The sequence below is a fragment of the Stegastes partitus genome, unplaced genomic scaffold (assembly GCF_000690725.1).
Source record: "Stegastes partitus isolate 25-593 unplaced genomic scaffold, Stegastes_partitus-1.0.2 Scaffold583, whole genome shotgun sequence".
Lineage (NCBI taxonomy): Eukaryota > Metazoa > Chordata > Actinopteri > Pomacentridae > Stegastes > Stegastes partitus.
In genome coordinates this window covers 88,843-100,812 of record NW_007578314.1, presented here as the reverse complement: position 1 = coordinate 100,812, position 11,970 = coordinate 88,843, and the positions used below count along the sequence as shown (strand labels likewise).

Below are 11,970 nucleotides of genomic sequence, written 5' to 3'. Positions count from 1 at the left end.
GGGCAGGGGGGGCAGGGGAGAGGAGCAGGACTCACATGTCTTCAGGTGTCCAGTGTAACAGAACCTTCACCTTCCCAGAGTCCTCCTTCCTCCTGGCTATTACCTGAACACACAGACATGAAATTACACTCTGCTGCACGGCGTGACACATGACCTCCTGCAACTGTGTGTGTGTGTGTGTGTGTGTGTGTGTGTGTGTGTGTGCCCACCGTGCTGTGGAAGACCACGCTGTGTCCGTTGCCCAGGCTCTCGATGTGTGTTGCCAGGTTGAGGCAGATGGCTCGGTGGCGGATGGCGTCCATGGTCTGAGCGTCAAAGAAGTCATGAGGTCGTGCTGGAAACAGAAAATGGTTCTCAATGCGTCTCATTTTATCCTGTCAGAGTGTGTGTGTGTGTAACGGTGTGGGAATACAGTGAATACGTATGCAGCCATGCAGTATACCGTACATTGTGTGTGGTACATACGCAGCGAGCGCTTGTGTTTGTTCTTGAGTTTCCTCCTCTTGTTGAGGCCAGCCTTGGACGGAGACTCCTCCTTGATTTTGCCCTGACTGGACACTTTGGACGAGCCCTGGGAGCTGAAGTGAGTGGGGACGTGGCGTGCCAGCCCCCCCTGTGAGGCGAACGTGGCGTTGCAGCCCCCCACCACGCACTGTGGGAACACAGACGGTTGGGGGTGAGTGTGAGCCGAGCCGACGGACATGATGGAGTGTGTGATGTGAGCTGTGTGTCGTCACCTTGAAGGGTTTGTCCCCGCTGTGGGTCAGCATGTGTCTCTGCAGCCAGCTCTGACTGGTGGACGGAGTGTTGTACACCTTGCAGCCCTTCCACAGACACACAAACACCTGGGGGGCACGCACACAAACAGTCAGGACACACACACACATTGTAGCAGCGCTGGAACAGTTTAGCAAAGTTTAGTGAACAAACATCCAGGCAGCAGCTCCCACTTCTGTCCAGAACGGCCCACACTGCCTCTGCTTACCTGCACACCTTCACAGCATGACAAACGGAACTACACAACCTCCATGTCTGAAGGGAACCACCACGTAACCACGTCAGTGACTCAGTGAGTCGTTGTGAAATCAGGACCGACTGATCACCAGATTTGTTATTCAGCATTTTCCAGACTATCAGGACTGTTTTAACAGATTCCCGATAAAATGAACCACTTTAAAAATACAGCATGTGATCTGAAGCCATGCTCCGCCCACGGCACTGTCTGATTGGTTACACATCCCCAGTAAGGACCTATCAATACTGGTGATGAATACTGAAAGGTTCTCAGTGCTTGATGGATGCAAAGCAAATACATTCAAAGTTTCACCAAAGTTCTGTGTTGGAGTTTGTGTTGTTCTAAATTTTGAGCTCAAGATTTTCATTTTTGCTGCAAATCTACTCTGATTACAAACATCACGCCTCAGTCTCTTCTATTACTGATCATTAGCACCAAAACAAAACAAACTAATTATCAGTTAAGCCCTATCATGGACCATCACATGGCACAGCCTGGTCCAAAAAGCATTTTCACACAGAAAAAAAATGGAGTTACAGAAGCCTGAGGAAACGACATCCACAGCTTCCAGGAGTGTGACAGGAGTGTGACTGACCCACTCCACAGCGGTACCAGACACTGTGTCGTAGAGCTGTGGGTGGGAGAACGACCCGGCTGCATCAGAGCCAAACTCTCTGATAATCAGTCTATCAAAATAATGATACCAATCAGCATCAATAATTGGTTGGGCCGATTATCCATCAGCCCTTAGTCAGTACCGTAGTACTGTTCTGTCAGGACCGTACTGGCTAAAATACGCTCTGTTCTGATCGATGCTTAACATCCTGGTGTCCAGCGGTGCAGCTGTGCTACATCTGGAACAAATGCATGAGTACGCAGTGGATAACTGACTCTGGGCTCCATGATGTGTAAAAACAAGCACTTTGTGGAAATCGATGTCAAAACTTACTTTAAGTTCAGAATTAAAAGATGCTGGCTGGCTGGATTAGTGGCTACAGGACTAGTGGAGGGGGCTAGTGGTCTATATCCAGTGAGCTAGATGAACAGGACTGAGGATGGTCAACTGGATCTGGATCTGAGGTACCGACAGTCCTGTACAACCTGCATAAAGATGAATGCCTTTGAAGTGGTGCCCATTTAGTATTCTTAGTCTGCACATGATGAAAAAGAAGAAACAAAACAGCTGAATCATGTCTGACTTTTATTTCCCTTGTGCCTCAGGAAAAAAAAAAAACTGTTGATGGACAGCTTTATAACCAGGAAGTGTGCGAGCAATCTGGACTCTAGTGCGCCCTGGTTATCTTAGACTACATCCTAATTGTTTGGCAAAAAAATATTCAGTGTGTTCCAGTCATAGTACTCCAGTGCAGGATGCCAACGACGACAGGATTTGCATAATGCAAGCCAGCACTGCTTCTGGTTTGACCTACAATCATCTCTGCTGTTATGTCACACACTCTTGCGAGTATAAACAAGCTTGAGTCGTGTTCCTGCACTGGTGGCTGTTGAACAGGCCTGTTAGCACTGTGGTGGTGTGTTGTAGTCAGCGCTGACATATAAAGCCAGCTCTGCACTGTCACCTGCCTTGATCACAAAACAGCTCAAGACCAAACAAAACTTCAGGCGATGAGTTTCTGTGGCAGAAAATGAAACTTTGCTCTCGTGTGTTGTCGTCAACGCTGGCCGTCACATGTTGAGCTCATATTCAACTTTGCTTTTTGTGGTTCCGTTCTAACTACCAGCTGTTCTCTACGAGCAGCCACACCTGTGTTTTCATCAGCTCTGTTCCTGTGATGCCACACACACCGAGACACTCACCCCGCCTCTCTGTCCGTCCACATGTGTGGCTCTGATGTGCTCGGCCAGGTCGGGGCTGCTGGGGAACAGCAGCTGGCAGTGATCCCAGCAGCAGGTGTAGCTCAGAGACTTTCCTCCTGCTGGCGCTGAGCTGCTCACTGCCACCGAGCCGCCGCCATGGCCGTTGAGCATGGCTGGGGTGGAGCGACCACTGGACGCTGTGCTGTCCATGTCCATCAGGGTGGAGTTGATACTGGAACACACACAGAGGAGAGAGGGAGAAGACCTTAAACAGATGATGCTACACATGATCTTGACAAAATACACCAAAAACAAACAAAAACAGAAACACTGAAGCGTGCTAGAAAAACTAAATCACGAGGGTCAGGACAGACTGCAGCAGCTTTACAGGTGCAGATATGAAGCGTTCCTCTCTACATGTCACACAGAGAGCAGGACAGACTTCTGGAGATGTGTGAGACTGAAACCACTGACTGTTAGATCAGCTGTCAGAAAGCTGCAAACTGAATCTGAAACTGAGGGCGGTAATGTTAAAAACACTTTAACCTTTAGGTGCCAGATAAAGCAGTTACACAGAGGTCCTCACAGACTAAATACCCAAAACAACGCCACTAAACGTCATGTATGACTGTTGTGCCACCGTTTGGTTTTGAAGAAGAAGAAAACACAAGAAATGAATAAGTGGAAAACTCATTCTTTTAGATTAGCATCACTGCTGATTCTAATCTGTTGTTTTTGTCTTGTCTGGTTTTTATAAAACCATCAGTACGGTGAGGACACACACGTCCTTATCAAAAACACAGCCATGAAACTGATGTACAACGTTTTCCTCCACTTTCACCAGTTGGTCCACACACACAGTGGCACGACTGGTTTATGTACTAACTTTATATTTATATTGTAGTTTTCATGTACTAAATGCTGTTTTTCTTTGTATCATCAGACATGTCAGTGATGAGAGAAAACATGAATGTTTTTGAGCAGCATAACTTATAACAACAACAACTTCTGGTCCATGTGAAATGTCCACCGTTGTTCATTAACACATTTAATGTTCTGATATTGTGATTGGCCCATTACCTACTGTAAGGTCATATATTACAAACATAAAACCAAGCTGAAACAAGAACAAAGAAGCTGAGGATCATACATCCTCCCTTTCAGAGTCACCTGAGTCCTGCTCGTTGTCAGCAGGTGATCAGCTCCAGAGCTGACTGAGCTGTCCACTCTCTCTCTCCACCTTTCCAGATGGGATATGAAACGAGCAGCCCCCTCAAAGCTTCACACATTCATAGCTTTGGTTGAAATAGCGCCTGTGTGAACTCTGTTGTGGTTTAAAACCTACTAAACCACATAAACTAAGACATCCCTGCTGGTGTCACAGCAGTGGCAAGAAGCCCTGCAGGTCTTCTCCTTAAAGGCATGTGTGTGTGTGTGTGTGTGTGTGTGTGTGTGTGTGGACCTCTGTCCAGGGATGTGGGTGTGTGTGCACACGGTAAGGAGAAATTCTCAGTCAAGCTCACATTTTTTCTCTGTACAAAGCGAAGTGAAAACGACTGTGTGACGACCTCTGGCTCTAACTGATGTGCAGCTGTTTACACCTGCATGTATGAACAAAAGGACCCCCTACAAAGATGCACACATCACCACCACAACCAGACCACACACACATCTCCAAGGTTTGAGAAAAAAAAACAAAAAAAAAACAGTTACAAGCAAACATCATTATCACGTTGAGGAGGAACCTGTATAAGAATCTGCAGCCACAAATGTGTTGGAAGTCAAGTGTGGCACGTTGCAGTCTACGGACATACACAACAGGGTGTGTGTGACTGTATAATTGGTCTTTACTTGGCAGCTTCTGTGCTTCCACTAACTCCATAGCCTTTTCTTTGACTGCTTGGATGCTCTGCGGGGTGCCGTGCTTCTTCTCATACTCCAAATAGCGCTTTAAGAAGAATTTGATCTTCTTCACTGAATCACTCGATCTAAGAGCGCCCTGACATCCTGACATCCTTCTGTGATCCGTGTTTGACCAGGAGGTCGATGAAAATGGACCAGAGGTCGGTACGATTTGGGCAGCTCGTGAGGACTTTGTCAAACACGCTGAGACCTTTCTCTGTTTATTTATTCTCTGAATAAATGTTGAGGAACAGATAGCGGGGAAATGCTCTTGTGAGACAGTAATACACTGCTGTCAGTGTAGATTCACCATCCAGGTCAATCTGAAGAGCATCAGCAGAAGGCAGCTGGACCTCTATCTGGTTCTTTAAGATGCTTCACTTCTCATCCAAGAGCTTCCTTCAGCCCTCACTTGGACAAGAGAGGACTGTAGAATAACTGGTATGCTGAATATTGAATGGCTTCCAGTGCATCAGTCAGTAGTTTGGACAGATGGACTCAGTCGAGAGGATTTCTATTTTATAAAGTGTTTCACAAAACTGTGGAGGAGAAGAAAAATGCAAACGTCGGTTTCATATTTTAAAATTCTCAGAGTTGTTCCTGCCTGTGTTGATCACAGCTTTGGCTTCCAGTGAACAGGTGAGTCTTTTCAGAAGCTCACCACTGGGTTTAGGCTGATTCATGGTTTCATGACTGGTCACGGGTCAGATTTATAAAGCCCTCAAACATCACATGATCTGTTCATATACAATAAGTCTGCTGCAGACAGTCACACTGCCCTTCATACTGAACACAGAACAACACAGCCGGGATCTTCTGCATATTCCTATGAATCTGCGTCTTTGTACTTCTTACAAGTACAGCAGGTAGTTAGAGCCACATTCAACAACTGCAGTCGTCCATAGAGCTGCTCAGGAGAAACAACAGTCCATCTGCACCTTCACACATCACAGGGAAACCGTTCTTCTGCTTTCTACCACTGACGGCTCACTGTGAGTGGCAGCCTGGTCCTCAGGCATGACTCAGCAGTGGCAGGCTGGTCCTCAGGCATGACTCAGCAGTGGCAGGCTGGTCCTCAGGCATGACTCAGCAGTAGCAGGCTGGGCGAGAACTGTGGCAAAACTCAAGAGAACAAACCTGATGGAAAAACGTCATTTCTACTCATCAGCAGCAGCGACTGAGACGCTGTACCGTGACCCGTACAGTGTGTGACGTGCAGCAGTGGAGGTGTGCACAGGTTTCACAACACACACTGTTGGATTAGTCATCTCCCACCTTGTTGGCAGGACTGGTGTTTATGTGCTGAGCATGGTTAGACAAGTTCTGGCGAAGTTTCAGGATTTCGCGGTATCACGGCTCTGCTGACTAATTCACACACTTTCAATCTGCTGCTCAAGTCTGGAGGGGAAGTTCACGCTCAAAGTTTACAATGAAAAGGAGAAAAAAAGAACGAGACGGGACGGAAAGACGTTAAGCCATCGATCCATCTTCCCCCTGAACACCTTTTCATTTATCAGATTATAGGGCGGAACGATTCTTTAATGACAGATGCTGCAATTTGATGGTAAGATAATTATTTAAGTCCTGCTACAGTTCAACACTCACTGTGCAACAGATTTGAAGCGTAATGGAGCTGTACCACATAAAGCACTACCATAGTGTGACTGTCACTCATCAGTAAACCCACATACAGGACACTTTAAACTGTGTCTGACGTGTTACACAACGTACATCCTGAACGGCAGCAATGTGCATCATTTCAAATTGTGATTATAGTTTAAAATCAATGAATCATTCATCCTTCCCAGATGATTTCACTGATTTCATTAGTAATTAAATCAAATGTTTTCTGTCCTGTTATTGATGACGCATCGCCTCCTACATGTGATTCATGGAACCAGGGGACAGCAGAGGTCGGCTTTACTGCCAGTGTCCATTCCCAAACACTCACTTCACACAGTTTACCTAAAAGTCCATGTTCTGTTTCTGAGTAAATCCACAGGCCCATTATCGGGTCGGTGCTCCGTCTCAGCAGACGCACTGAACCTGGCTGCAAGAAACATCAGTCACACCGTTACACACGGACACCGTTGGATCAGTGAATCTCCAGCATCAAGGGCCGATTCACAGCGTCTGCATCAGTGTGGCCACGATGATCCACAGCAGGTCTCTGAGGTGAGCAGCCTCTGGCACGGTGGAACAAGGCAGGTAAGGGAAGTCGGCTAGTTGGCTCTGATTTTTTGGCCTGTCCAAGTCTGTGACAGGCACCATGAGTGGTCCAGACCGTATGACTGTGCAGCATCAGCAAGTAAGAAACCTGCAGTATGAACACCGAGCACTGTGTTGTTGTGGTAACGAGCAGGTAAATCCTATCCAGCATGCAGAAACCATGAACCGGTCTGAGGCCAAGACCAAGCAGAACAGAGCTCCACCACACAGCTGTCAGTCTGACTGAACATGTTGGCTGGTCGTAGCGGAGCGCCGACACTCAGCAGGTCCATCTCTGGAGCTTTGCTTTGTTCCACCTACAGTCCATCATAGATCAGCGATCACCTGCAGCTGGTTCCTCTGCTCCTCTGGGCTGCTCTGAGCTGTGACAGCACTCTGGTGTCCTGACTTTGACTCACAGGACTGAGTAACCACAGTCTGGGCTTCTATTTCAGCCTTAAGCCGAGTGTTATATCAGTAGTAGCGTTTGGTCAGCCTGGTTTATCTGAGTCATTCTTTTACTGGACGTCTAAACAGAGAGAACACTACATAATAAAGCAGGGATGCAAATTCTGACGCGATAGTGCAGCATTATCAACTAATGATCATTAATCACTGGTATGAATGCAAACATTGTTCTACGTGCTGGTAGAGCTTCTTGAAGTGCACACAGCCGACTTCTGCAGAGCTTCCTGTATCCTCCTCACTACAGAGCAGCTCAGAGGCCCACTGATGACACTTTCTCTGTGATGCCAGAAGTGGCAGCGAAACATTCAGGATGGACCTAAATTAAAACCAGCACTCCAGTACAATGGAAGAGTTGCCCCTCAATAGCCAGACTATTCCAGCTGACCAGTGATGGTGGTGCTCAGGCTCCAGGATCAGCTACGACCCGCAGGGCAACTCTGGCGTCGAGACTACAGCCGACATCACAGGCCGAGGACAAGACGCCTGATTTTGTCAGCATCAGATAGTTTTAGAACAGGACAGAGTTACGGTGTAACACGGTCTTCTACACAGAGCTCTGTGTGCAGCCTCAATGCTGATTTCAGTTTGCTGCGAGTCTTTCAAAGCCAGTCAGTCCTGGAAGTGTTTGGTGAGCCCAGCTTGACCTGCAGGAGCTTCTGAAGGCTCTTGTCAGCGTCTCAGGACGTCTTCACTGAAGAAATGAAGCATGAAACTAATCTTACAAACAGCCAAGAATTACAGCTGGAAATATGAAAAATAATGAGCGAGCACGACAGGAGAAAGTGACGAACACCACGTAGCTCTGTCCCAGTATATTTACTGAGTTCTCATCGCTGTAGGAAGCAGAGGAGAATCTGGGAACTAAACCAGTTTTTTGTCAACCACTTGTTCTTCACATCAGCTGCTATTAGACCCGTTTCATGTGGTCCAGAGGCAAAGTCAATAAAAGACGCAGAACCAGCTGATTAGTCGTATGAGGCACGTGTTCATGATGTGAAGGTGTTCCCATCTCCCAAGACTCAGAAAAGTCCACCTCCAGCACAGAAACATTTTTTGCAGAATTGATTTGTTTCTAAACTGCTGCACCGTCAAGTAATTTCTTTGAATGCAATAGTTCAAAATGTGCATATTAATGTGCTCTAAACAGAAGGACTCGCTTGTTCTGAGCTGAACAGCGCCATAGAGAAACTTTCTGATCTGTTTCCTGTCCTCACAAAGACTTTTTCTCAGGAACAAACGCTGGAGACGGGAGTTGGTCTTCTAATCAGGGTCGCCCAATATTCAGGCCAAACGGCACTAATATCAGAAAATGTGTCACAGATTACAGACCATGTTCCAGAGGAGGGACGTGGACATGTGCTGCTCGTGGGTGGTCGCCTTCCACCGCTGTGAGCACCTGTTCATGGCTGTCGCAGAGAAACGTCAACTTCTAACTGCAGTTACACGCGATTAGTAACCTAATAATTAACAAAAGCTAATGAAAAAGATAAGCTGCCCCCTGAGACAATATCCCAACACTTCCTGCAGCTGCTTCCTGGCATGATATCCAATAATCAAGTCAACCTGCTCGAAGGCTTTCACCAGGAAACAGCTGCAGCAAGTGTTCTGTTTGCATTAAAAGCATACTCATATGGCAAACATCTGCTCTCCAGCAACCACTGACCGCAGTTTGTCTTCCTACGTGCTGCTGCTTCAGATGGGTTTGAGTCTGTTTCTGTGTTTATCTGGTCAGAAAGATTCCATAAAAACAAACTGAAGCAAACTTTCTTTCTTTTTTTTTATAAGTCCAAAGTAAAGTGATCACTAAGTCCTGTAATATTTGGTTTTCTTGTTAACATGTTGGCCTCTTTGGGTATTCCACTATTAAAAACATCTCTCTGTTCTGAGGAGCCACCGGCCAAACTGAACACATCATGATAAGGTGAATCCCTCTTTGCCGTCTCTACACAGAATCAAAAACTTGAGCTACGTGAGAAAATGTAGAAATTACCACATCAGCTGTCAACTATTAAATTAACCGCCAACAATTTGGTCAACTGATTAAAATAATAATAATAATAAAAATAATAAAAATATCTCAGTATTTTCTCATTTCTTCCTCTGTGGGCATTCTCATCATTTACTGACATTTCTATCGAGCACAGAATGAGCTGATTAAATGAACTGGTCTCCAGATGACCTTGACTGGAATCAGGTCCTGCTGTCAGGTCAGAGGTCAGACCTCCTCACTGACTGAGCATTAAGGATAAAACAGGGACTCCTGATGCCCCTGATCAGACCAGTGACTCCCTGCCACCCCAGACCTGCCTCACCAGCTCACCTCTGACTATCCTGGTCCACATGCAGAGTTCTGTTTAATCCGTCTGAATAAAGCACACGTGGGCTAATGGGACATCCAATAATACTAACTGTATTAATATTGTTTCTACACATCAGCTGTGCTGGTCCAATGATAATGATCACAGACAGCAGCTACATCTAAGTTCTGATGAACTCCATTAGACGGATGTAGGAGGACTATATTTACAGGCGGAAGTGGACCAGTGACCGAGCTGCTCCAGGCCAACTTTAGGCTGAACTTGGCATCGTGCGGTGACCTATCAGCACCTCTGCTCCTAGAAGCCGGAGGAAGGCCTCCACACAGCGCTTATACTTGAACAGACCTGTCTTCTGAGTCCATCCGGCTCAGCGGCTCTCCATCCGACGAGGTCAGCTCCACGCTGGCCCGTCTCTTGGTGCCGTGCTCGGCTTTCTCCGCGGTCTTTGTGCGGTGGGCCGGCGGTGAGGAGGACACGTTCTCTGCCTCTCTTTGTTCTTGTTTCAGCACCCGGGAGCCCTCTTGTGCGGAATCAGTGCTACTTGCCAAACTCCCCTGTACGGGACTTTTCCCCGGCTCGGAGAGTTTACCGCCGGCTTCCCCTCCGTCGTTACCGTCTTTTTCGCTCGGCGAGGCGGTCTCCTTGTCGGCGTCGGGACCGGGAGACAGGTTGTCCCCGCGCCCCTCCGCCGCACCGCGACCACTGCTCCCGTCCATTCCTGCTCTGCTCTCGTTGTTGTCGCCCGGTTCCTGTTTGGGGTCCGGCTCGGCCTGTCCTTCCACGCCGGTTTCTGCTGTTTCACCGGTGCCGTTCTGCGTCGATGTCGGTTCAGAATCTTGTTCGGCTCCTTCGGTCGTGATCTGAGGCATTTTGGGAGAGCACGAGCAGCTAATTCGGGGATGTTCCAGTGAAAAGTTGCCCTCCGGCTGCCCTTCTTCTTCTTCACTTACTCCGCTTTAAGCGTACAGCGCAGCAGGGGGTGTGCGTGACGTAGCGCCCCGCATGCTCAGAGCTGGTCTCTCTGTCGGGAGGTCTCACTCCGCCCTGAAACACGAGGCCACCAACAAGTTTGATGTTTGTCTGCAAACACCAGTGGATCTGGAACCAGAACAGACTAGAATGCTTTATTGTCATCATACACAAAGTACAACGGAACTAAAACATCACTGCAGTGGTGCAAAATACAAGCATGAAATAAGACAAATAAAAATACAGAAATATATTTACAGAAGGAGCCAGTAGGGCGTCGATACAGTCAGCGATGAGCACGGCAGCAGCCAGACGCTAGAATGAATAAATATATTGCACTGTTGAAATAAGAACACTGAGGATATATGATGAATACATTTCCCTGTTCAGACTGTGGAGACTAGTGTGAGTTCAGTACCCGTATTGGACTTGGGTAGAACGTGTTGGAGAGTCTGGATGTGCGGGCCTGGATGGACCGGTACCTCCTTCCTGAGGGCAGCAGTGAGAACAGGCTGTGCCCGGATCAGAACCATCCAAGGTGATGCTTGTGGCCCTGCACAGACATCTGGTGTCATAGATGTCTGACAGAGAGAACAGCTGTGCTCCCATGATGCTCTGTGCTGACTTCCTGACCCTCTCCAGAGCCTTCCTGTCAGCCTGAGAGCAGCTCCTGAACCACACCAAGATGCTGTGGGTGAGGATGCTCTCCACAGAACACCTATAGAAGGACAGCAGCAGCTCCTGGGACAGGTGGACCTTTCTCTCAGTGACCTTGAAAAGTCCAGACGCTGCTGTGTCTTTTTCACCAGGGCGTTGGTGTTGGTGCCCCACAGAAGGTCCTGAGAGATGTATGATCCCAGGAACCTGAAGTCACTGACCCTCTCTACGGTGTCCCCCTGGAGGAGAAGGGGGGTCCTCCCTGTTACTGCCTCTGAGGAGTTGAGTGACTATATATTATACATGCATTTAATTTTTATTAAGTATTATTATTGTTGTTTACATGGTCTAGAACCGCATCTGTTCACTTTTAATACTGAACACAGAACAAAGCAGCTCTCACCTAAATGCAGTGTTAGATATTTCCCAATGCTTAAACAAATATAAATCGATTTAATTGTACTAACGACAAAAATAACGCTAATGAAGCAAAGCTAATTATTGTTCCTCCACATCTCAGTAAATAGCTGACCTATGCTGAGCTCTCCTGGTCTTGTTGAACTTCAGGGAGCACACCGATTTTTTTTCCCCACGGAGTGAATCATCTTCGTGAGA

At 47.4% G+C, this 11,970-nt stretch overlaps 1 protein-coding gene across 1 annotated transcript in view; it reads right to left on the bottom strand.

Annotated features, from left to right (window-relative positions):
• Positions 1-10,652, bottom strand: part of LOC103362558 (zinc finger protein AEBP2-like) — a 12,876-nt gene extending 2,224 nt beyond the window's left edge. Inside the window, exons 1-6 of the mRNA XM_008288940.1 lie at positions 10,075-10,652; positions 2,834-3,065; positions 738-845; positions 466-652; positions 210-334; positions 36-103 (exon numbers count right to left, since the gene is read on the bottom strand). Of these exons, the coding sequence (XP_008287162.1) occupies positions 36-103; positions 210-334; positions 466-652; positions 738-845; positions 2,834-3,065; positions 10,075-10,598 (1,244 nt within the window). The 5' untranslated portion in view covers positions 10,599-10,652. The remainder of the gene's footprint in view (positions 1-35; positions 104-209; positions 335-465; positions 653-737; positions 846-2,833; positions 3,066-10,074) is intronic.
• Positions 10,653-11,970: the final 1,318 nt, after the last annotated feature.